A 24,974-nucleotide genomic window follows, 5' to 3' on the forward strand; every position below is an offset into this window, starting at 1 on the left:
GTCTGTACTTGTAAAACATACTCGTTGAGCATGTCAGAGTTTTTTTCTTTCCCAGTGGACTTTCTTTTTCCATAAACTCGACTGTTGATTTTTCTAAGATGTCTTTCTTGTAAGTTGCAGTAAAATTGGAAACGAGAACTTGGCTGGGCCACCAGATGGTGAAACATCAGTTGCATGACTGCAATTGTAACACTACATTCGGCTCTTTGTGTCAAGAATCTTTGAGAGAGAGAAGGATGATATATGTTGAAGGCTGGAATTGAATGTCTTTTCTTGAGAGGAGGAATTAAATTTATTTTACCCTGGAGAAACACAGAGATCAGTTGAAAGTTGTATCCTTGTGGCACTGGCATTGAATATTGGCTCATCTAGAAAAGAAAATGATTCTATGGTTTAGCTATTTCTATGAGCCAAATTTGAAGGTTCCCTGTAAAGCAGGCTTTAGCTGTTTCTATTTTTATAAAGTGACCAATAGCCATCTCCTTCTATTTTTTTTCAAGCGTTCCTGAAGTCTAATTCGGTCATCAGAAGTAGTATATGACAATTACCCACATAAGCAGTTCTGTTTCTGGGAAGCTGCTTCTAGATTTGGTGGTTTCCTTTTATATCTTGTGGATGAAAATGAGAAGCTAATATTTCTAAAGCATGTTTAACAAGATAATAGCCCTCTAGGTTTGGAGGTTACCTCCAGCCTTCGAGTGTGAGGATTGGCCATGCCCCAAGTACAAATGAGGTGGGATTTTGCTAAGATCACACATGCCGATCAAGTTAATTTATAGTGTCTCAACCATTCTTCTGTGTGATTTTCCCAAGTGATTGTGGAGAGTTCCAAAGTTCTGGCCATGCATGCGTGTGATAGGGAAACGTTGAGTAGGTGCAACTGCGTACGATTTGTCCGATCATAGGTTGATCCATCTCCTGCGAGTCCGGCTGGGTCTAATTACCAAATTTATTTTTAGCCTTTAGCGCTGATTCTCACCAGCAGCCAGGCTAGAAAACTGAATACATATCAAACATGAATATATATACATGAATGTGTATATATATATATATAGAGACAGAGAGAGAGAGAGAGAGAGAGAGAGAGAGAGAGAGAGATTTGGCTCCATTTAAATAGGTCTCTATTGAGATCCAGCCAGACCTAAATAGACCATTAAAGGCCCCATATTGGTCATTTGAGTTACCCGTGATCTACTTCCTTTAATCTATCTATACAAAAAAAGTGATATGATTTAGGAATTCTTAGTCTATGCACTGAGTAGTCAAAAAATTTGACAATTTAACTAACACAAAACAGTATGAGCTTTTATTCAACCACTTGATGTATGGTTTAGAAATGTCGAAGATAATTAAAAGTGCGTTTGGTTACATTTTTTAATTTTTATTTTTTTAAAAAAATATTTTTTATTTTTATTACAAAATAAGAATAAAAAAGTAAAAAATATATTTGATAACTAGTTGATGCCGAGTTTCCAGCTTTTACATACCTATTGATCAATGAAATAAAGGAGATTGCATTCCTTTCGGGCATCTTATCAAAAAGATTGCGAGCATTGAGCAAATCTCTAGGCTTAACATAGCCATCAATCTTGGCATTCCAAGTTGCCACATTTCTCTTCAATATTTCATCAGACAAAATCCTAGCTGAATCCAAATCAATAGAATTTAGATATCCAACAACCATAGCCATCCAAGATATCACATTTTAATGTTCCGTAGAATCAAAGACCCTCCTGACAGCCTTGATCTCGCGGCACTTGCCCTTGAAGTGAATGAGGGTGGTGCAGACAAATATGTCGACCTTGAGGCCAGAACGGATGATGGCGGCATGGACGAAGGCACCGATGGGGAGAGAAGCGGGCTTGCGGGAACAGCAGCGGAGGAAGGAGGGAAAAGTGAAAGTGTCAGGGGGGAGGCCATCAAAGACAAGATCTACTACGTCGGGCAATGGATCTCCACAGAGGAGGCACTCGACCGCCACATGAGCTTCTCCCAAGACTTCCTGTCCGCATTGCCACCTACCAACCCGATGGAGAACCTCATCGCCACCATGCGCCATCTCCTCCGTCAGAGTCTCGATTCGCCGAGGGCTCTCAGATCCACCCCCACCAACCCCCACAACAAAGAAGAGGACAACGATGGCCACCACAGCTCGCTCGCATGATCCAAGAGCTGCTTTTCTTCTCTGACTCGTTAAAGACGGTAGACGAAGCCCACACCGCCAAGAGGTACAGAAAAAAAAAAAAAAATACAAGCTCTAAGCGAGTCACTCAGACTCCGGAGCAAGTTGGGATAAATCAGAAAGAAACAAAAGCAAAAAAAAAATTACTTTCCACAAAAAATAATTATTTTTACTTTTTAAGATGTTACCAAACGTTACTTTTTATTTTTTATTTTTTATAAATTAAAAAATATATATATTTTTTTAGTGGTTAACCAGACACACCCTAACTTTTTAGAGTATCAATGATGAGAAATAATAAATCATATTCAACATTTTGAATAATCAACACGAAATCTTCATCTTCCAAACTAGATCGATGAATCCCAATGGAAATTTAGTTAGTCAAATCTCTATATATATAAAGGATTTTAACACCATTTTGTTCTTTCAGGTCGAATCGTGGTGAAATGCAGTCACCTTATGACGATTAGCAATGATGACCACACAAACACATTATGAGGATTAGCAATGATGACCATACAAACCAGGAAGCCTGATACAACCTAGAACGTCAAAATTATTTTGCGTTTTCCTTAGCCTGCCTTGATGGGCATGATTAAACGAGAATATAAAGATCCCTCAGGCTATCAATTTCTAGCTTCTATCTGGACATAGACCCACAAACTAACAAAGACATGACATTTTACTTCTCTCTTGGCAAAAATTATGAACCGTAGTCTCTGCTAGCTGATCTCTTCTTATGCTGATAGGAATGTTCACTATGATGTCTATGGTGCCTGTGAGAGGAGTCATCCTTGTCATAGGAATGTTCCCGGTAAAATCTACGGTGCTTGTGAGAGGAATCATCTCTGTCAGCTGGACTTCTTTGCCGCTTGTGGGAAGGCTCTTCCCCATCTTTGGATCTTCGCTTCACATATGGTGAGTCTTCCTTGTCCCCATGGCTGCTTCTCCGTCTAGGGGGTGATGGAACCTACAATCACAAAGAAACAGTGAGGTTGGTCATCATGTGACAGTCCACACTCTTAAAACTAACGAGGAATCATTATGTATCTCATGGAGAAAAAGGGGAAGATAAATGTGCCCGATAACTATGTATGTTATAGAATGAAAGAGAAACAACTTCCACAGAAGGAACTACGTTCAAAATATGGCCACAAGTGAAAGCAACACTTCTCACAGGCAGTTAATACAGAAGCAATGCTGTTGCTGCAACACAATGACACTCAATTTTTTGAAGACACATGGACAATCCTGATGCCAAGTTAGTTAAGGCATTTGAGCCCTAAAAATACTGGTTGAAAAAGTTACTGTAACAAGAACATTCATGCAATGAAATCAAGCCCCAAAGGTCTGTTTTTCCATGACAAGATAACAACTTCATGGATGCAAATTAAACAGAAAAATAGAAACTTGTACCTCAAAGCGTGACATATATCGTCCTTCAGGTGGTGGTGGAATACCGAGCCTCTTTAGATCATCATAGGGAATAGGACGCCTGCTTGCATAAAAATCAAGGATGTAAACTGGTTGGCTTTTTATACCTACTGCAACAGAAAAAGTAATATGAAGTCACACAACAACAGGGCTTGAGTTTAAGAGTTAATTTCATACAAAGGAGCCCGGAATGGCCTCTCTCGACCTCCAAAGCGAAGCTGACCAGATTCCTTCCTACCTCCAAGGCCCCCTCCTGTTGAACAAAATGTCTCAAGGTTTTGGTAAGCGCTGGAATATTTCAAGTAACGTTTGAGTGCTTTAACATACCTAACCTTCGCGGGATCCATCCAGGCATCAATTGCTGCCTGTAATAGTCTACAATCACTTCACTGTCGTTGATAATAGAATGGTGTGCATCCTACATGCATGAGGATAATGATCAGAAGATATGTTCATGCAGCTAATAAAATTAGCAGCTGGAAAAGGGAGAAAAAAAAAAAGAAGTTGCAGTCATGACATGAGTTAATGTTCATAAAAAACATGTAAGTCATACATGTCATGTTCCAGAAAAACATAATGCACATCACATTTTCCAATAATAGCTGAAACCATAACATCTCCTTCTTTTTCCCTTTCCTGTTATATTAACTGACACAGTTCCTTTACTCGCAAAACTCCAATATCTGCAGCAGTCATATTAGATACTACTTGCTTATTAGCCTTTAACAGCATGGTTGATCTTGTCGCAGCTGGATAAAACTTTTGAGAAGAGGGCAAAGATGGCTAAATTCTAGTAACTTGCAAGTTCAGTATTGACAGGATAGTATCAAACTTTATAAGGCTTTGCTGTTTAGACTTTGGACATTAAACTAATTAGATAAATGAAATCAAATTATATATGACTTTGCCAGAAATCAGGATACATTCTGGTTGTGGAAGGGTAGTAATGAGTTTATGGTAAGAAAATAAAATCATGTTGTGCATCTACTAAAGGGCATATTTGTCATTAGAGAATTCTACAACACAGAAACCCTTGGTGTGGGAAATAGCTAGTCATCTGATTGAGATGACTTGAATTGGCAACCCCTCCAAATCCCCCTTCCCAAACCAAGTGTTCAAAACACTCGTGCCTTTGGCTACATTGACCTCAAGTTTCAATCTTGAAAGCAATCTCAATGACTAAAAAATGGAATTAACTATCTTTCAACCTACTGTCTAGCTACCAAACCTGTTCTGAAGTTTTAATCATGAACATGAAGTTATGCAATCCATTCAACCCCCTCATGTTCTTGTTCTCACTTCCATTTTGGTTCTAGGTTCTAGTCAGGTAAACATTCTCCATTGTCAATGTCCTAAAGCCACCAAGATAACCTAAAAAATTCAAATCATTAAAGATAAATGTGTATTCTTATTCTCCTTATCTTCTTCAGCTCTATTATTTCCTATATATATTCACTAGTTCATTTAAATCTGTCTACGACATTTTCTCTCATTCTCTTCTAACTTTTATCATTATCAGTTATATTTACATAGGCACCCCTTAGTTTAATTCAATGCAAACACCAGAAAATGTCACTTTCGCTTATATAATCCTCATAGAATAGTTACCTTATGCAGGCTCATAGTCCCACCTCCACAAAGTAAAGGCCCTGCTAAGAATCCCTCAGAAACTTCTAAACCAGTCAAGCTTTTGTAGAACAATACGACAAAAAAACAGGAGTTCCACACTTCTGGTTGGTGGTTGCCAACAACTACCATCCAGTTGGCTCCATGCAAACTAGTACTAGGCACATGCAAAGCACGTTAGGGGAAGCATGGATGGCATTAATCATGTGAGGAAGCACTGGTGGCTGTGGCTTCTGTCTGATAAGTACCAGTTTTAGCTAATGCATTCCTATTGTTCCTCTGCCTTAAACAACACTCAGCTAATCAAGCGGTACATTATAATAAAGGTAGTATGTGTCCATGGACGGTTGGTGGCCTTGGACCATCAACAGTGTTTAGGAACCAGGGATGAATATGCCCATGGTAGTTTTCATTAGAATAATAGGAATGATGGTCAGTATATATAATCTTTCTCTAACTCATGGATTACTAATCCACATACTGCCAATCACATTTCAGACAATACATTCTACATGTCCTCTTTATTCTTTGATTTCCTAGAGTTGGTGACTAAAAGATCTATTTCTACCACTCTTGTTGATTCTGATACATTCTTTGATTTTGTTACTTGTTGACTCTACAGTCAAATTTTTTCCAAGATGCAACTGAAACTTCTTTTGGCTACCCAATTGTAGAAGAATGATAATGCTTCTTGAAATTTACTCCATTTGTCATTGCAAAGCATTTCCAACTCGGCCCAAAACCGAAAAGTAAAGCACACTAAGTCAATTATTCCATCCTAAGTGACGTGAGTCATGAAGTCTGCCATCACTTTCTTCCCTGTTCTCTTGATAGAAACCCTGACACATCAACTTGATCATGTCCATCATGCTTATGTTCACCATCTTATCCTCAACTAAAACAAAAGCTCCAGCAAAGGAGCTTTTGTTACAAAACTTCAATTGATATCAAGTGGTCAGCTATCTTTCCTTTGAAAAGGCATGCATCTACTTCTCCAGAACTTGAAATCATAATCATGTTATTCAATTTCAAACCTTTCTGGCCGTATGATTTAAGGTTTAAAATCCCAAGGGATAAACTATCTTGATTTTTTCATGGAACAGAATGCACCGCTATCCCGACACTTGAGACAAGGGATGTCCCAAGATGCACCAATCGGGATGCTAGGACAATGGTAGGATTGTCTTCTCTTGACACTTGGGATGGTACCCCTTTTTGGTGTCTTGTGGGACATCCTGCCAAGACTTGAGTCCTTTTTTATTCTCAAATTATATTTTTCAAATGCTGATCTAAATTCTCATACTTCATTTTTTGTTCTTTGGGGGAGGGGGGGAGAGGAGGTAGTAATACATAAGTTATTTCAATAGAACAACTCTATCTTCCAAAGTGACAATCGCTTTAGGTCCAGGATGTAAGAAATGAAGAAAAACTGGGATTAGTAAGCTACTGTAGTACTTTTTTTTGTCTCTTTATCACTTTATTGCCGCTGCAGAAAGCAGACACCAACACTTTGAGAAAAAAGAGTTACCATTCTCCTCCACATCTTATAGCACTCAATCTATGGATCTAAGCCTTTCACATCATCAAGTGTGCTAGTGGCACAATCACATTCTGCAACAAAAGAACTTCCATTGTTATGTGATTGAACTTAAGTCAGGTAGTGTGGGCCTGTTTAGACCATGGATGGAATGACAAAGATAATAGGCATCCTAAAGATGAAAGATGGGTGAAGTTGCTTATAGACCTCAACAGGATCATCATGAATAAAGTCATATTTCATGCAAATATAATGGACACCTATAGACTTGAACCAGAGGCAGAAATAAGTCACATAGTGATGGAGCTTAAGTCCGTTAGTGAGGGCCTGTTTAGACCATGGATGGAATGATAAAGATGACAGGCACACTGATGAGGAAAGATGGGTGAATTGCTTTTAGACCTCAAGAGAATTATCATGAATAAAGTCATTCTTCATACAAATATAATGGACACCTATGACTTGAACCAAAGGCAGAAATAAGTTTTCCTACAAAAAAAATGATTAAATGAGTAGATAAAGCTAAATCTTCATTATGACAGTTTGCAGCAATATCTTGATTCATGCATTCATTCCCAGGAGTGAAAAGGGATCAGAGAAGGACTTCTCTAAGTTAGTACAGGCAATGAGTTTGGTCATTTTACTCATATCATTCTAGTAGTGGGATTTATTGCAGACTTTAGTTGCCTAGACTTCAATAAACCAACTTTTATTCCTTAAGGAAGGTAGCTTGTGATCTTGATAGGGACCTGGACAGTGTTCTATCTAAAAGATTAGTTGTTTCATAATGTGTCAAGATTTCATTGCATGCCTTGCCATGGTTGCAAATTGTCAACTTATCAAAGACTGAGGTCAATTAAACATATGTTCTTCTCCAGAAACCTCATGTAACTGATGAGGCATCCTAACATGCATGCTGTGTACCAGTTTTAACTGGTAGAACTTTCAGTTTGCTTCCACTCTTGGGTTGGCTTCTCATCTCCCGCAAATTTTGATACCCTAAATTTTCTTCATATCTGGTTATCCACTAAATATTCTTAATTTCAAAGATGGGAACCTAACTTTATAGTTGTAAAAATTTGATGACTGATCCAGATCACAAGCCAATCACAATCATTAGTAGTAAAACCTATAGCTTCCTTGTAATAACTACTTAAATTCTTATAGGAAAAATTATATGAGATCAACTATATGCCTTGCAACTACAGGTGTGTGTATGTTTGCACTCAAGGACTTTAGTGACTTATTTTGCATGACAAAGAAAGCACTCTCATCGCATTATTCACGGATCTCCTAGATTTGGCAACAGCAGCCTTCAAGGAATGCAGAAAAGGTGATGCAGAAGTAAACTTCAATTTATAAGATAACATGATCCCTGCTGGAAGCAGACATTAGAACTGAGAAACATGCAATTATTAATTTTTTATCTTATTATAAAGCCACTGATTAACTATATTCACACATGATTTATATGGAGGAGGATGAGAACATTAAATCATCCAGGACAGAAATACTATTAGACCATGAGAAACACTGCATGATTAGTTCATGGATTCCCTAAATGAGCCTAACCTTTCTTTTATGCATTTTATCGCACAACTTCATTCATGCTATGCTCTAACAAAAGAAAGCTGATGAACATATCAAAATGAACTCGATGTGTTTCTACCCATTCATACAACAGATCATTTAGATGAACACCAATTCCTAACCTGGAATTATGTGTGCAGGATTTGAAACTGAAGACTAATAAACAATTGTAACGTGAACCAAACAACATAAAGGTTCTGTTAAAGAATGTGTTATATTTACACTACATTCCACCAGATATCATAATTATGAAATGATCATAGATACAGATACAAGGGTTGTGAGTTTTAGCAGGCAATGAGCATGTTGGAAACAGAAGTTCAAGGACCAAGGCATGAAAGTTGGACCTCATATGCACGACGCATCTCTCTTTCAGTTTCATATTCAACAAATGCATAACCACGAGAGGCACCGGTAACTGCAACTAGCAAAGCAACACAATCAGATTAACAAAAAGAAGGCACACTCAGCAAACTTATTTAACCAGATAAATGCATGTTTCGGTGAACAAAGGTATATAGGTGTAACGGCCTGAAACAGGGGAGGCTCGCTTTCCCCCTTGTTTCCTTCCTTTTCTTCCCCATCGGCACGCCATTTTTGGGCAGCCAGCGAGAGGGATTCTTGGCTACCTTTCCAAGTTGGATGGTGGCATTGGAAATTTTTCCCTTCTTGCTCAGCCCAAACAGGGAAGGACGACCAGTTCCCTTGTTTGCCTTGGCCAATCGAAGAGGAAATAATATGCCTCCTCCTCCCTTTTCTTCCTCCTCCTTCCCTAAGTCCCATGGGTAGCGAATCATCGACCAGAGCCCTTGTTTTTGACTATGAAAGAGTCTTTCTCCCCTCTTCTCTAGCATCCCTCTTGGAATCCCTTGATTTTGAGCCATGATTTTACAGATTTTCCAAAGAGTTTTCTTGAATTTTTTCTCGCCCAAAAAATATTATTCTAAGGTGTCCCTTCATATCCTAACATTCTACCCACTCTCACCAATTAGTCTATGCCCTAGGGATCTAAAGTCTAAGCTCTAATATCATAAAATCTATCATGCCCCGTCCCATCAACACAAGCAAGCACGTAACACGCAGCTGCATATTCTATAATGTTTGACCTGTAGAACATACAAGGCCTAAGAAAAATTTTGCTTAATACTAGTGCAAAGAACTAGGATCCTTAAAATTTTTAATTTGATAAATAAGTCCAACATTATTTTCAAAATCTATTCATGTTAATTACATAATGTTTATTTTTAAATAAAAAGAAAAACACTTCTAGGTCTTAATCCTTTCGCTCACAGCCGATGATCCCCTCTGCACTAGGTGTTGGCATCTAGAAAAGGTTAAGAAAACGAAAGTGAGCTATAAGCCCAATAAGCGACCTCTATCACTATTCGATTAAACATGATATGCACAAAACCCAAGATCGTAACATAAGATTTTTAATTTATAACGTAAGGCATGCTAAGCAATATAAAGTGTACGTATATTCAAAATGGTCAACACATCTGAATAAAAGAAGAAAATAAAACTTTCAATCATTGTATTTAATTGTTCACTCTCTCTCCTAGTCTTTTTGACTATGACCATGATAGGCCCATGGCAAATCCCAAAAAAGCCTAGATCCTGACTACAAACATGCCCACTAATATCAGCATGTGTTAATGATCGCCCCATTGGAGGCCCAAAAGAAACTAGCCCTGAAATCACACGAAAAGAATATCCATGGTAGCATGTATTAGTAAGTGCCCCATTACTGTAGCCCAAAAGGGAAATTGACTCCTAACTACAACATATTGTCAACCAACATGCACCACTGATCGCCCCACTGGAGGTCCAAAAGGAGACTAGATCCTAAACCATACAATCACAGTTACACTAAAAAAGATACATCACAATCAATAAAAGTGCCAACATTTCAAAGCAGTAGAAAAGCAGTTCATACTGACAAAATTTATTTCACGCTTAATCTAGTTATTCAAAGTCTACTTATACTGGGCATACATAATATAATTTTAAATATGCATAAATGATGTTCATTATCAAGTTTCAATGCTTAAGTTAACATCTATATGTCAAGTTATGCAAAATGAACCATTTCATATGCATAATCAAAAATTTGATAGAGGATCTTACCTTTAGCTTGAAGACATAATTATCTTCAAGGTAGTATGCACGACCTAGATAAATACAATTAATGATTATTTTTATATCTAAGATAAGCATCATATTATTATTTAAAACTCGAGCATCTAAAGGGTTCTCAAGTTCATGGGACTCAGTTGAAGTTTCATCATTCAAAAAAGTCTACATGAAGGGCAGAACTTCAAATCTGCTTGACTAGTGGCCAAGATCCCAATGCACATCCTAAACCTAACCTAGTCCCCCTAATATCATCTATTCCTAATCTAGAAATCATGGAAGAAAAAGGAGTTGTAATCACCTCAATGATGGAATCAGTCCCCAGAACCTGATGCATGTTCCAAATCTAAAGGGACATAGATGTAGATAGAGAATGAGAAAATGGTAGTTAGTCCTATACCGATCATCCGAGTGTCAGAGAACCCAAAAGAGTGGGGAGAGAGAATAAAGCTGAAGAGAGACAAGAAAGAAGGAGAGAGAGAGAGAGAGGAGAAAAAAAAGGTCTTCTTCTTCAAAAACAAGGGATCTTCCCCCTTTTTCCCTCTCTTCCTCTCAAACATGACAAAGGAAGGCCCACAACAGTGCCCGATGATGGCAAGATGATGACCCCAGTGACAGCCATGACTGGCAATGGTCGGTGAAGAGAAAAGAGATAAATAGGGGAGACCTTGACGACAGATTAAGGCCTAATCGAGCCTCCAAGGATTGATTTGAGAGAGATTGCAAAAGGAAGAAAAAGGATTTAAGCCTCATCTCAACTCCGACAGGGTTCGATTGCTAGATCAAAGAAAAAACCACCCAAGAAAATTCCTCAAAAAATCCATAAAATCATGGCTCAAAATCAAGAGATTCCAAAAGAGATGCTAGAGAAGATGGGAACAAAGACTCTTTTATAGTCAAAAACAAGGGCTCTGGTCGATGATTTGCTGCCCATAAGACTCGAGAGAGGAGGAAGAAAAGGGAAGAGAAGGTGCGATTATTTCCTCGATTAGCCAAGGCAAATAACGAAGGGAACTGGTCGTCCTTCCCTATTAGGGTTGAGTAAAAAGGAAAAAATTTCCAACACCATCAGCCAATTTGGAAAGATAGCCTAGCTCCCAATCATCGCTCTCGTTGGCAGCCAAGGATGGCAAGATAGTGGGGAAAGAAAGAAACAATTCTCCCTCTCACTGGCTATCCAAAAATGACATGCCAATGGAGAAGAAAAAGAAGGAAACAAGGGAGAAAAGCCAGTCTCCCCATTTCAGGACATTACATCCTAAACCTCTAAAAAAAATTTCATCCCCGAAATTTAAAATATACCTTAGTCTTCAAAAAATTGAGGATATCTATATCTCATCTCGTCTTCAAGATCCCAAGTGACCTCTCTCTCATGCTCCACTGGACTTTCACATATAATATGATGCGCTATCTCAATACTTGATCTTTTCTATCTACAATTTTGATAGACTGCTCCTCATAAAAGAAATCATCATGAAGCTGTAGATTTTCAAACCTCGCCATATAACTAAGATCCGGCACATACTTTCTCAGTATAGAAATATGAAATACATTATATATCCTTGCCAAAACTGGTGGAAGAGCCAATGCCATCTCTCTGACCCTATCTAAGAGCTTGAAAGACTCTACATACCTGGAACTTAATTTGCCTCTAACTCCAACTCCCATTATATTTTTGGTAGGAGATACTTTGAGAAACACATGATCTCTCTGTTGAAAAGTTAGTTTTTTTCTTCTATTCTCGACATAACTCTCTACTCCGAGCAATAAGAAGTCTCATCCAAAGGAGCTAAATCTTATCTATTGTTTGCTAAATAACCTCTAAACCCAACAATTTTCTCTCTCCCACACCATTGCAACAAAATGGAGATTTGCATTTTTTTTCGTCCATACAATGCCTCAAATGAACCCATTTGGATGCTAGACTGCTAGGTATTGCTATAAGCAAACTCCACAAGAGATAAGTGTTCATCCCACGAACCCTTTAAATCCAACATGCAAGCCCTCAACATGTCCTCTGGGATTTGAATTGTCTTCTCTAATTGCCTATCTATTTGAGGATAGAAGGCTGCGCTGAATTCTAACTTGGTCCTCGTGACCTGATGCAAACTTTTCCAAAATTAAGAGACGAACCTTGAATCTCGATCAGATATTATGGATCAAGGTTTGTCATCTAATACCAAACCTCGTAGTGATACCATTCTATTACAGTGTCAATACATGGTTCGATATGGTACAAGACGTACGAGTATCAATACAGTATAAGACACCATACTGGTATGGTATCGATACAATATGGTACAGGACGATATAGCAAACCATGCTTTGGATACAGGGGCACCATGAAATCCCACAATCTTATCAATATATAGCTTGGCCAACCTTTTGAGTAAACAACCAGCCCAAATAGGCAAAAAATGAGCTAACTTTGTAAATAGGTCCACAATCACCCAAATTGCATCATTACCTCTAGGAGCCCTTAATAGCATAGATATAAAGTCCATAGCTACATTCTCCTATTTCCATACTAGAATATAAAAAAGATTACAATGGTCCTACCGACCTTTGGTGCTCATCCTTAACTTGCTAACACATCAAACATTAGGCAACATATTGAGCAATTTCTCACTTCATTCCGCTCCACCAAAAAATCTCTCTCAAGTCTATATATTTTTGTACCACTAGGGTGCACTGTGTAGACAAAACTATGAGCCTCTTCTAGAATCTCCTATTTCAGTTCTAAGTTTATTAGGATGCACAATTTGTCACCAAATCTTAAAGAGCCATGCTCATGGATCCTGAACTCTGATCAGACACCAGACTCTACTCTAATTCTCACTAAGTCGAGGTCTTCTCTCTGGGAGGCTTTAATCTTTTCAATCAAGATGGACTGCACTATAACGATATCAAGATGACATCTAGAGTTGTGTAGCCGCATCTCAATTCCTGACGTCTCCAATTTTACTAAGATAGACTTCTATGAAGAGATCAAAGCTGCTATATCGCTCGAGGATTTTCTACTTAGAGCATCTATTACCATGATCGCTTTCCCCGAATGGCAACTAATGATTAAGTCACAATCCTTCAATAGTTCCAATCATCTTCTCTATCTTAAATTCAGCTCCTTTTGGATGAAAATATATTTGAGGCTCTTATGCTCAATGAAGGCCTTGCAAGGTTCCCCATACAAGTAATACCTCCAACTTTTCAAAAACAAAGACTACTGCTGCTAGCTCCAAATAACAGGATGGGTATTCCGCTTGTATTGTTTCAGCTGCCTTGGGGCATAAGCCACAACCTTCCCATTTTGCATTAATACACAACCCAAGAAGCATCACAGTACATGATGAATCCATCATTCCTAGAAAGCAAAGTGAAAATTAAAGCTACCACTAGGCAGTCCTTCAAATCTTGGAAGCTCTGTTTACAATTCTCTATCCAATCAAATTTTGCTCCCTTTTGAGTCAATTGAATCAAAAACACTGCAATGCAAGAAAAACCTTTAACAAGTTTTCTATAATATCCAGCTAGCCCAAGAAAGCTACAGACCTCGACCGCATTGGTTGGTCGAGCTCCAATTTACAACTACCTCTATCTTCTTGGCATCAACAGAAACACCTTCCTTAGAGATAATATGATCGAGGAAGGAGAAGCTTTCCAACCAGAACTCACACTTCCTTAACTTTGCATATAGCTTTTGCTCCTTGAAAGTCTACAAGATTATCCTCAGGTCCCTTTCATGCTCTTCATAGCTCTTGGAGTACACCAGGATATCATCAAATGAATACTACCACGCATTGGTCCAAAAAGGGTTTGATACCCGATTCATTAAATTCATGAATGCTACTAGGGCATTCGTGAGTCCAAATGGCTTCACTAGGTATTCATATTTCCCATATCTAGTCCGAAAGGCAGTTTTGGGCACATCATCAGCCTTGATCCGTAATTGGTGATATTCAGATCAAAGATCGATCTTGAAGAAGACTTGAGCACCTTGAACCTGATCGAGAGATCATCAATCCTCATATAGGGCATCAATTCCGAACTATTACTTTGTTTAGCTCTTTGTAATCTATGCCTAGCTGCATGCTACCATCCTTCTTAACAAGAGCACAAGGGCATCCTATAATGAGAAATTAGGCCTAATGTAGCCCTTGTCTAATTATTCCTAGGGTTGCTCCTTTAATTCTTTCAATTCGCATAGGGCCATTTAGTAAGGAGTCTTAGAGATGGATCCAGCACCAGATACCAAATCAATAGAGAACTCCACTTCTCTACTTGGAGGCATTTCTAGAAGATCATCTGAAAAAACACCAGAAAACTCCCTTACAATTGGAATGTCCTCCAATCCGAGCTCTTCCGATTGAGTATCAGTCATAGTGGCCAGATACCTTATATACACCTTTCTCAACATCCAAGAAGCTAACATTAATGATATAATCTGAGGACCACCTACTCTACTACTAGAGAAGCTAAACTCTTCTTGCCCAAGAATTTGTAAAGTCACCCTCTTCTCAAAGCATCCACTGAGGCATGATGGACTACTAGCCAATCCATTTCCAAAATTGCATTGAAGTCTTTTATACTCAAGATCATTAGGTCTACCAAGAGATTATTCAACAAATAGTAAATAAGATCCAGCCCATCCGGAAGAAACTTTTCACTGCTCAGAGTAGACAAAAAAGTTATGCCAATAATAAAAGAAGAGAATTAACTTTTCAAAGGTAAGATCATGTCTTCCTCAAAGTATCTCCTACTAAAGATGTAATGAGGTTTGGAATTCAAGGCAAATTAAATCCTAGATATGAAGGGACCCTTTGAGATTTTAGACCAGATCGAAAAGGTGGCCTATCATTTAGCTCTTCCACCAACTTTGGCAGGTATGCATAATGTCTTCCATATATCCATGCTAAGAAAGTATGTACCAGATTCAAATCATGTGGTGAGCTTCGAATCCCTACAGCTTAATGACGATCTCTCTTATAAGGAGCAACCTATCAAAATTATCAAATAGAAAGGACCAAATTTTGAGACGATGCATCATACCATATATGAAAATCCAGTGGAGGAACCATATTAAGAGAGAGGCTACTTCGAAGCTTAAAGATGAGATAAGATTTAGATATCCTCAATTTCTTGAAGAGCCAGGTATATCCTAAATTTCAAAAATAAAATTTCTTTTAGAGGGTTAGAGTATAATGGCCTGAAATAGAAGCCAGCTTTCCTTCCCTGTTTCCTTCCTTTTCTTTCCCATCAGCATGCCATTTTTGGGCAGCCGATGAAAGGGAGAATCAACCCTTTCTTTCATCCTTGGCTACCAACAAGAGGGATGATTAAGGGCTTGGCTACCTTCCCATATTGGTCGTTTGTGTTGGAAATTTTTTCCTTCTTGCTCAATCCAAATAGGGAAGGATGACTAGCTCCCTTCTTGTTAGCCTTGGCCAATCGAAGAGGAAATAATCACTTAGTTATATGATTTTTTTTATTAAAAAAACAATCTTTTTGTTTATCTGATTTCATCGGATTCAAAATGAAAAACAAATCATCCAAAAAAAAGAAAGAAAAAGGCTTCCCCTTCCCTTTTCTTCCTCCTTCGAGTCCCACGAGCAGCGAATCATCGATCAAAGCCTTTGTTTTGGACTACAAAAGAATTATTCTCCCTTCTCCAACATCCCTCTTGGAATTCCTTGAATTTGAGCCACAATTTTATCGATTTTTTGAGGAGTTTTCTTGGTTTTTTTCCTTTGATCCGGCCATGGGATCCTGCCGAGTTGAGGTGAGGCTTGAATCCTTCTTCCCTTTGTAATCTCTCTCAAATCAACTCTTGGAGGCTCGATTAGGCCTCAATCAGTCGTTGAACAAGGTCTCCCCTATTTTCATCTTCTTTTCTCCACCGACCACCACCAATCGCGGCTGTTACAAGGGTCATCACCTTGCCATTACCAGGCACCACTATGGGCCGCCAACATAGGGCCTTACACTGTCATGTTTGAGAGGAAGAGAGGGAAAAGGAGTAAGATCCTCTATCTTTTAAGGAGACTTTCCTCTTCTCTTCTCTTTCTCTCTTTCTTCTCTCTCTCTAGCTTTATTTTCTCTCCCCCACTCTCTCTCGGATCCTCTAGCACTCAAATGATCGACATCAGACTGACCACCATCTTCTCATTCTCTGTACATCCATGTCTCTCTAGCTTTCTCTTTCTGCCCTCTTTGTCTTTCTCTCTTCCTCTCTAACCAAATACTATCTTATAGATACAGACAAGCATAGAGCACTAGATCCGAGACATGTAGTTCTAGGGACTGATCCCATCGCTTAGGTGATTACAATTCCTTCCATGATTTCTAGATTAGAAATATATAACATTAGGAAGATTATGTTAGGTTTGGGAGGTGCATCAAGATCCTGGCCACTGGTGAGGTAAATCGGAGTCCCATCCTTCATGTTGATTTTTTTTTAAATGATAAAACTTCGAATGGGCCCTATGAATCTAAGAACCCTTCAGATGCTTGAGTTCTAAATAATAATATGTGCTTGTCTTAGATATAAAATTAATCGTTACTTGATTGTGCATATTACCTTGAAGATAATTATGTCTTCAAGCTAAAAGTAATTTCCTCTATCTAATATTCAATTATGTATATGAATTGGATCACTTTGCATAACTTGAGATCATCGATGTTAATTTAAGCATTGAAACTTAATAATGAAAAACATCTATGCATATTTAAAATTATATTATGTATGCTCTATGTTAGTAGACTTTAAACAACTGAATCAAGTATAAAATGAATTTTGTGAGCATAAACTACATTTTTACTACTTTGAAATATTGTCGATTTTATTAATTATTATGTATCCTCTTAAGTCTAACTGTGATTGCATGGTTTAGGATCTAATCTTCTTTTGGACCTCCAACAGGGCGATCACAGACGCATGCTGATTGACAGCATGTTGAAGCCAATAGCTAGTTTCATTTTGGGCCACACCATAGGGCAATCACAGGTACATGCTATTGCGAGCACATTTTTCGTATGATTTCAGAGTTGGTTCCTTTTGGGCCTTCAATGAGATGATCACATGCTGATGAGTGGCATATTGTAGCAAGGATCTAAACTCTTTTGGAGCTTGGCATGGGCCGATCATGGCCATAGTCAAAAAGACTAAAAGAGAGTGTGAACAATTAAATACAATAACTGAAAGTTTTGTTTTCTTCTTCTTTTATCCAAATGAGTCGAATCATTTTGAATATATATACACTTTATATTTCTCAGTATATTTTAAATTATAAATCAAAAATCTTATATTATGATCTTGAATTTTGTGCATGTTATGCTTAATCTAATAATAATAGAGGGCTTACTGAGGCTTTTAGCTTACTTTCATTTTCTTATCCTTTTTCAGATCCAACACCTAGTGTAGAGGGAATCATGGGCCGTGAATGGAAGGATTAAGATCTAAATTTTTTTTCTTTTTATTTAAAAATAAATGTTATGTAATTGACATGAATTGAGCTTGAAAATAATGTTGGACTTGGCTATCAAATTGAAAGTTATAAATATCCTAGTTACTTGCACTGGTACTAGGCAAAATTTTCCTCAAGCCTTGCATGTTCTACAGGTCAAACCCTGTAGAATATGCAGCTATCTATCACATTCTCATTTGTGGTGGAATGGGGCATCAATAAAGCAGGCACATGTTCATTAATGGAAAAATGTTGGACTGGAAGTATGAGGTATCCAGGTGATAATGTATCGATGAGATAAATTTCTGAGTAGCAGATCTGTTTCATCGGCTTTTCTTTTCTAATAGTGTTTTCCAAATCTTCAGATAAAGGTTTTCAAAAGTAGATGTAAAGCCTTTTTTTGGCATGGATTGAATGAGCCTTTATTGGCAGACTTTACCGGCAGCACTAACATCAGCAATTTGAGTAACCAGATCAACCTGCCTCAACATGAAAGTGCCATCAGGCCTTCCTCATTCTCAATAAGGCTTCCTATCATCTCTTGGCATAACTGAGGTGTCAGTCGAAACCTGATATTTAAGTGCAGTGGCTGCTAGGTGATTAAGGACCTCATTTCCCTTGGGCCGTGTCAGCAAACATCCTTGGACACAGGTTTCAAAATAGGCATGCTGTTTCTAGAGTATCTTAATTCCTCACCTTTTTTTCTTTGCTGAAAAAAGTTTTCCCTAGTCTAAATTTCCTTCCACTAAAGTTCACCAGTCTCTCTTTAGGTAGTTCATCAGAAATCTTGCATAAATCGACTTAATTAGAAATACTACGGTATCCCATCATAAAAAGCATCACAGTGAAATCTTCAGCAACTTCAGTATCTAATCCTCTCATTGCAGAAGACGACCATTCTATTATTTTTCCCTTAAAAAAAAAAAAAGAAAAAAGAAATCAAAAGCAAGAGATTACCAATATCTCTCACTAACCGCAAGTTCTTCACCCTCCCATACTTGCTCATAACCTACAATGTTTAAAAGAAAAGAAGAAGAAGAAGAAGAACCAATCAACTTACAAACAAAAACAGACCCAAATCGAAACAAAAACAAGTTAAAATCGGATTTTTAACAACTCAGGAGTCAAAATCCCACCTTTCGAAGAATTTCTTCATCGGTCTGGCGGGAGAGGCGGCCGACGAATACAGTGCAGTAAGGATCGCCGATAACCTTGGGATCGCCAAACGGATCATCTAAAAAGCACCGGATTTCTCGATGATCTTAGAGCACAGCGGAGAGGGAAGGGACGTAGAGAAGCGAGAAGCGATGGAGTTGGAGTTACGTACAGAGACCGGCGTTGGAACAGAGGAGGGCGCGGTAGATGGCTCTGTCGTGGGGAAGGGTGTCGGTGCCGTCGATGCTCCCGGCTTGGATCGGGTGGTACGTGTCCGCGTAAAACACGGCGTTGATGTTGCTCGCGTTCATCCCTCGCTCTCCTTCGGCTTGCTCTTTATCGATCAAGATCTCATTTTTCTAGGGTTAAAACGTTCTTGAAATCGAACCGAAGAGGGAGAGGTGGTAATACAAGAGGCGAAAGCAATGCACCGACGACATGTGCTCCAATGGTTGGCCCTTTAAGTAGGTCTACGCCGACAAAAAGGGTTTGTCATGGTGGCCGATGATAATTATTCCACGATAATAAGGTTTTTTTAAAGGAAAAAAGATTAAGTTTTATTAAAAAAAAAATGCTGCAATGGGCTCTCCATTTTACAAAGCGTATGTAAAATCGATGAAATATATAGAGAATATTTGGTAGCATATAATTCTACTAGAATTACATGTAGTTTTATAATAGATAATTAAATTATACTATTTATTTCGTTATTTTCACAGATAATGCTGAATTATATATAATGCAGTATTATCTCAAAAAGAGATAATCTAATTGTCTGAGGGGAGGTAGTTACATGATTACATATAATATGACAATCTTGAACTCTTACAATAAGATAATTTCAGGATCAAAATAAATCAAAATAAATTATAGATAGTCTCAGTTGATAAAAATAGAAAAGAAAACATAATGGGTGATGTCACGAAAAATGATTGATCTCAAAATTAAGTTGTTCCTTTAGAAAATAGACAATAATCAATAAGCAAAGATGGGGGTACTTTGAAAAAATTATTTTATATTCTATGTAATCTAAATTATATACCAAACACTGCAACGTAGGATTCCCTGTAATTTTACAATAATATTACTGCACATATCAAACACTATAATATAAAATTCTCTGTAATTTTATCAGATAATTACATTCTCTCTGCAATCACATTACCATAGCAACATTACCTATGTAATGCATCAAACGCCACCATAGTATTAAATATAGGTAATGGACGATATTAAAATCATGCTGCTCCTCCTTTTAGTTGATATTAGTGGCACGTGACCTTCGTAGCTACCCAAATGGTGGTTATTCTTGCCATACAAACTTTCTAAAGCATCTATTTTTATGATATGTACAGGCCAGGTTGGGATTTTATTTGTGCCATATACTTTAAAAATGGTTAAACTCATGCTTCTAATGCATTCATTTATAAATATATATAATATATCAAAATTTTATGGTTGACGGAAACAAATAAAGGAAAGATAAAATTTCATGATTCTAAGAAACAAATAAAGAAAAGATAATATCCCATGATTATAAGAAACAAAGAAATAAATAAATAAATAAATAATTTTGATGATACAAATTGATATGCTAATGGAGTTGATGAAGGAATTGATATACTGATGGAGTTGATGGAGGAATTGATATGCTTTTTAAATATAACATTCTCCAACACTCCCCTTCAAGCTGGAGTGTGGAGATCCGTAACACCAAGCTTGGATGGCAAAGTATAAAATTGTTCCCTACTAAGAGCTTTAATGAAGATATCGGGCAGCTAAAGATGAGAACGGATATAATAGGTTGTAAGATGGCCACTTTGAAATTTCTCACAAATAAAGTGACAATTTAATTCAACATGTTTAGTTCGTTCATGAAAGATCAGATTTGCTGTAATATGTAAGGCTTCTTGATTGTCACAATATAGATGCATAGGTTGGTGATGTATAATATCAAGATTAGGGAGAAGATATTTCAACCAATTAAGTTCACAAGATGTCATGGCCATAAAGCAATACTCAGCTTCTGCAAAAGATCTGACAACAGTAGTTTGTTTCTTAGTCCTCCAAGAAATTGGATTTGAACCAAGAAAAGTGATGTAATCAGTTGTAGATCTCCTTATCATTGAACAATTGGCCCAATCAGAATCACAAAAAGCTGACAGCTAAAAATTACTTTGAGAGAAGAGGAGTATGCCATGTGATGGTGTGCCCATTAGGTATTGCAAAATTCGGTAGGTAGCATCAGAATAAGGTTTGCGAGGAGTCTGCATAAACTAACTTAACACATTAACAAAATATATGATGTTGGGATGAGTAGTAGTAAGATAAATCAGTCATCCAATTAATCATCCATAAATACTAAGATCAGATAAAAAATCTCCTTCATCATGATGTAAATGAAGATGTTGCTCTATAGAGAAAGAAGCTAGCTTACAACCAAGATAACCAATATTCTAAAGAATATTGGTAACATATTTTCTTTGACTAAGGAAATACCTTGATCAGAATGAGCAATCTCAATACCAAAAAAATATTTGAGCAAGCCCAGATCCTTAATGTGAAATTTGAAGTGCAAATAGGCTTTTAAGTAATAAAAAGAGTCATTGTCATTCTCAGTGATAATAACATCATCAAAATAAACAAGGAAGGATGTGAAATGGGAACCACTACAAGAAGTAAAGAGAAAAAAATCAGTAACAGATTATTTAAAGCCAACATCCTTGAGAGCACTAGAAAATTTGGCAAATCATTGACAAGATGCTTGTTTGAGGCCATTTAATGACTTATGAAGATGACAAAAAATTTGCTCCCTCTTACGAACATATCTGGGAAAAGGAGTCATGTAGACTTCTTCAATCATCATATAAAAAAATATTATTAACATCCAATTGGTGAAAAGACTAATGCTTCATAGAAGCAACAATAAGAAGACATCATGCGATCACAAGCTTTGCAATAGGGGTGAAGATCTCATGATATTCATTCAATTTGTGCGTAGCATTTGGCTAACAAACAAGTTTTATAATGCTCAATAGAGACATCTGCTCGAAATTTGATTTTGTATACCCATTTAGAACTAATGACATGCTTTCCAAGTGGTAAAGGTTGCAATGTTCAAGTGTTGTTAAGTTTCAAATCTTTGATTTTAGCATCCATAGCATTCCTCCAATGAGAATATTTGACTGCCTGTTGGTAACTAAATGGCTCTTCATGAGAAGAGATTGAGGATAAAAAGGCATTGTGCTTAGTTGAAAAATTAGTAGTCAACAAATATGGTACTATAGAATAAGGTTTACCTGAACTAACAAATCTCAAAGAAGACTGAATGGAAGAAGTTAATGCATCAATGGGCTTTGCAGATTGTGATGATGTACACATATAATCATCTAAATAAGCGGGTGTGACATGAGACCTTTGTGAGTGGTGAAATGAAGGAGGGGGCTCATTTCTTGGAGCAAAATTATCCTCAGAAAGAGAATGATCAGGAGAATCTAGTACATTGGAAGGTAAATATGAAGGTTTGGCATTGTTTGGTGCATCATGAGTAGTTACATATATGATAATGGGAGAGGTTGTGAGATGAATAAAGTCATCATCAAAAAAATATGGGTTATGATGTGAAATCAAGATAGGTTTATCATGAGCAACTTTAATATTTTGAAATGGAAAAATATTCTTATGAAAAATGACATCACGACTAGTAAACAATTTTTTGGTGGATAGATCATATAAACGATAACCTCGTTGTCCATTCGGATTTCCAACAAAAATGCATTGTTTAGCATGAAAATCAAATTTATTTTTTAAGAGAGCATTATTATTATCATGCTCTCAAGCCGAAATTATGAACTAGGGGTTATAGCAACTACTGCATACTCATAAAGAACTCTTTCCATAAACATGCAAGGTATCTTATCACGATATCATAAAGCAACAATGAAATAAAATTCAAATAATTAATATTTAATTTTATTTTAAATAATTAAATCAAACATCTTATAAAATAAAATTTCATGATCTTGCATCAAATCTCAATAAATTCTAATTTAAAATAAAATATCAAAGTCTGCCTCTAATTCACTCTCTCACATTGAATCTTTAAGTTAAGCCAGTCCTCTGAATTTGTAAAATTAGTAAAATATAGAGTAATGAGCCAGATAGTCTAGTAAGTAATAATTATCTAGATTGAATAATTCATATGATAATATGACTTACCAATTTTAAAGTATAATTTATCATTAATTGATATACAAATATAATCAAATTTATTTTCAAAACATGAATTTAATAGTATTAGTATCTTTCAAATATTTAAATACATAATCATATTTCAAATTTCAAAAATCAATCATATTCAAAATTTGATTCAAAATAAATTCTACTTAACTCATCAATCTTTTACTATGACCATACTTATATCCTGTGATCGGACGAGAATACCATACTTACACTCTATGATCGGACTAGAGTACTACATTTATATCTTATGGTGGGATCAAAATATTACATTTATACCCTATAGTCGGACTAGAATACCATACTTATATCTTGTGATGAGGTCGGAATACTATACTTATATCCTATGATCAGTTAGAAATAGAATCATGAGCTCAAAGTACCAATACATATCCTCTAATTGACAGGATTCAGAACATAGTTAGACTGAGAGTCCAAAATTAATTTATATCAAAATTTATTTTATAAAATAATATATATTTTATAATCAAATCAAAATATATATATACGATTTCAGATCAATAAAAAGTTATAGCAATAGTCCAAAAAATATTACTTCAAAATTTCATATTGATTTCTATTCAAAACATATTTTTATGAAATTCATAAATCACACATAAAACTATTAACAACTTGTTCAATATTGAGAATAATATTATATAAATAAAAAATTTAGAGAAGATAGATCATTACTTATCTCATACATGCTCCAACGAATTCATATAACTTCAAAAATTTTTCTTTCAAAATCTAATACCCAAAATCATACTTTTATCAAACTTAATTATAATTATTTTAAAAATAAAAATCCTAATTCCTCACAAGGCTAGGGCTATGCGGTAGTACACCCGACATCTAGTCAACCTAATTTAGGATATCAAATCGATCCACTACAAATCAAGGGTTAAGGTAGGATGCTATGATATAATCAATGATGAAATCTCATAATACTCAGCCCGATCAAGATGGAGATTGGCAAACTATTTGATAGTCAACGATCAAAATCCCTTCACCAGGATCTATCAAAGCTATCAGAGGAATTTTTTAAGATCCAAAAAATTCTAGAAGAGAGACATAATTCAAAAAGAGACACTTTTAGATAGAGAGACTTGTAGAGGGAAAGTGAGTTTTTTTAGAGAGAGAAATTAGAGAGAGAAAGTGGAGTAGAAAGTCAAACTTTCTAGAGAGAAAAAGTGGAAGCCTGTGAAGAAGGAAGAGAGATTTTTTCTCTTTTTTTCTTTTCTTCTTATTTTCTTTTTCTTTTCTCTTTTTCCTTTTTCTCTCTTTTTCCTCTTTTTTCTCCTTTTCTACTCTTTCTTTCACAATGAAATAGGAGATTCAGTTCCCCCTTTTAATCTCAGAACAAGGGAGCACCACCAGCATAGCTACGGTCGATGGCAGTTGGGGCTACGATGGCATAGCTCGAGGATCTTAGCCCCGCAATCAACGATAACCACTAGCATCGAAAAAATCAAAAAGAGGAGGGGTGGAACCAGGGGATTTTCTTTTCTTTTTTCAAATTTTTTGATGAAACCGATGGTTGGTGGCTTTATTTAACACAATGGAAGAAGAGAAAAAGAGAGGCGAAGGAAGGATGGAGCTTGCGTTAGGCTTC

General features: G+C 36.7%; 1 protein-coding gene across 2 annotated transcripts; it reads right to left on the reverse strand.

The window, feature by feature from the left end:
• Window positions 1-2,541: 2,541 nt before the first annotated feature.
• LOC105038126 (U11/U12 small nuclear ribonucleoprotein 35 kDa protein) lies at window positions 2,542-19,569 on the reverse strand. 2 transcript variants are annotated; one of them, XM_010913821.3, is made up of 8 exons: window positions 19,293-19,569; window positions 19,102-19,199; window positions 18,923-18,974; window positions 8,720-8,796; window positions 3,947-4,037; window positions 3,797-3,872; window positions 3,602-3,680; window positions 2,542-3,155 (listed from the first exon to the last, which is right to left on the reverse strand). In XM_010913821.3, exons 1-8 carry the CDS (start codon window positions 19,429-19,431, stop codon window positions 2,889-2,891), a joined length of 879 nt encoding a protein of 292 aa, XP_010912123.1. In that variant the 5' UTR covers window positions 19,432-19,569; the 3' UTR covers window positions 2,542-2,888. The 2 variants fall into 2 exon arrangements, with proteins under 2 accessions (XP_010912123.1, XP_010912124.1); XM_010913822.3 differs by having other exon boundaries at window positions 8,720-8,790; window positions 19,293-19,567.
• Window positions 19,570-24,974: the final 5,405 nt, after the last annotated feature.

Source organism: Elaeis guineensis, chromosome 1, assembly GCF_000442705.2.
Source record: "Elaeis guineensis isolate ETL-2024a chromosome 1, EG11, whole genome shotgun sequence".
Classification (NCBI taxonomy): domain Eukaryota; kingdom Viridiplantae; phylum Streptophyta; class Magnoliopsida; order Arecales; family Arecaceae; genus Elaeis; species Elaeis guineensis.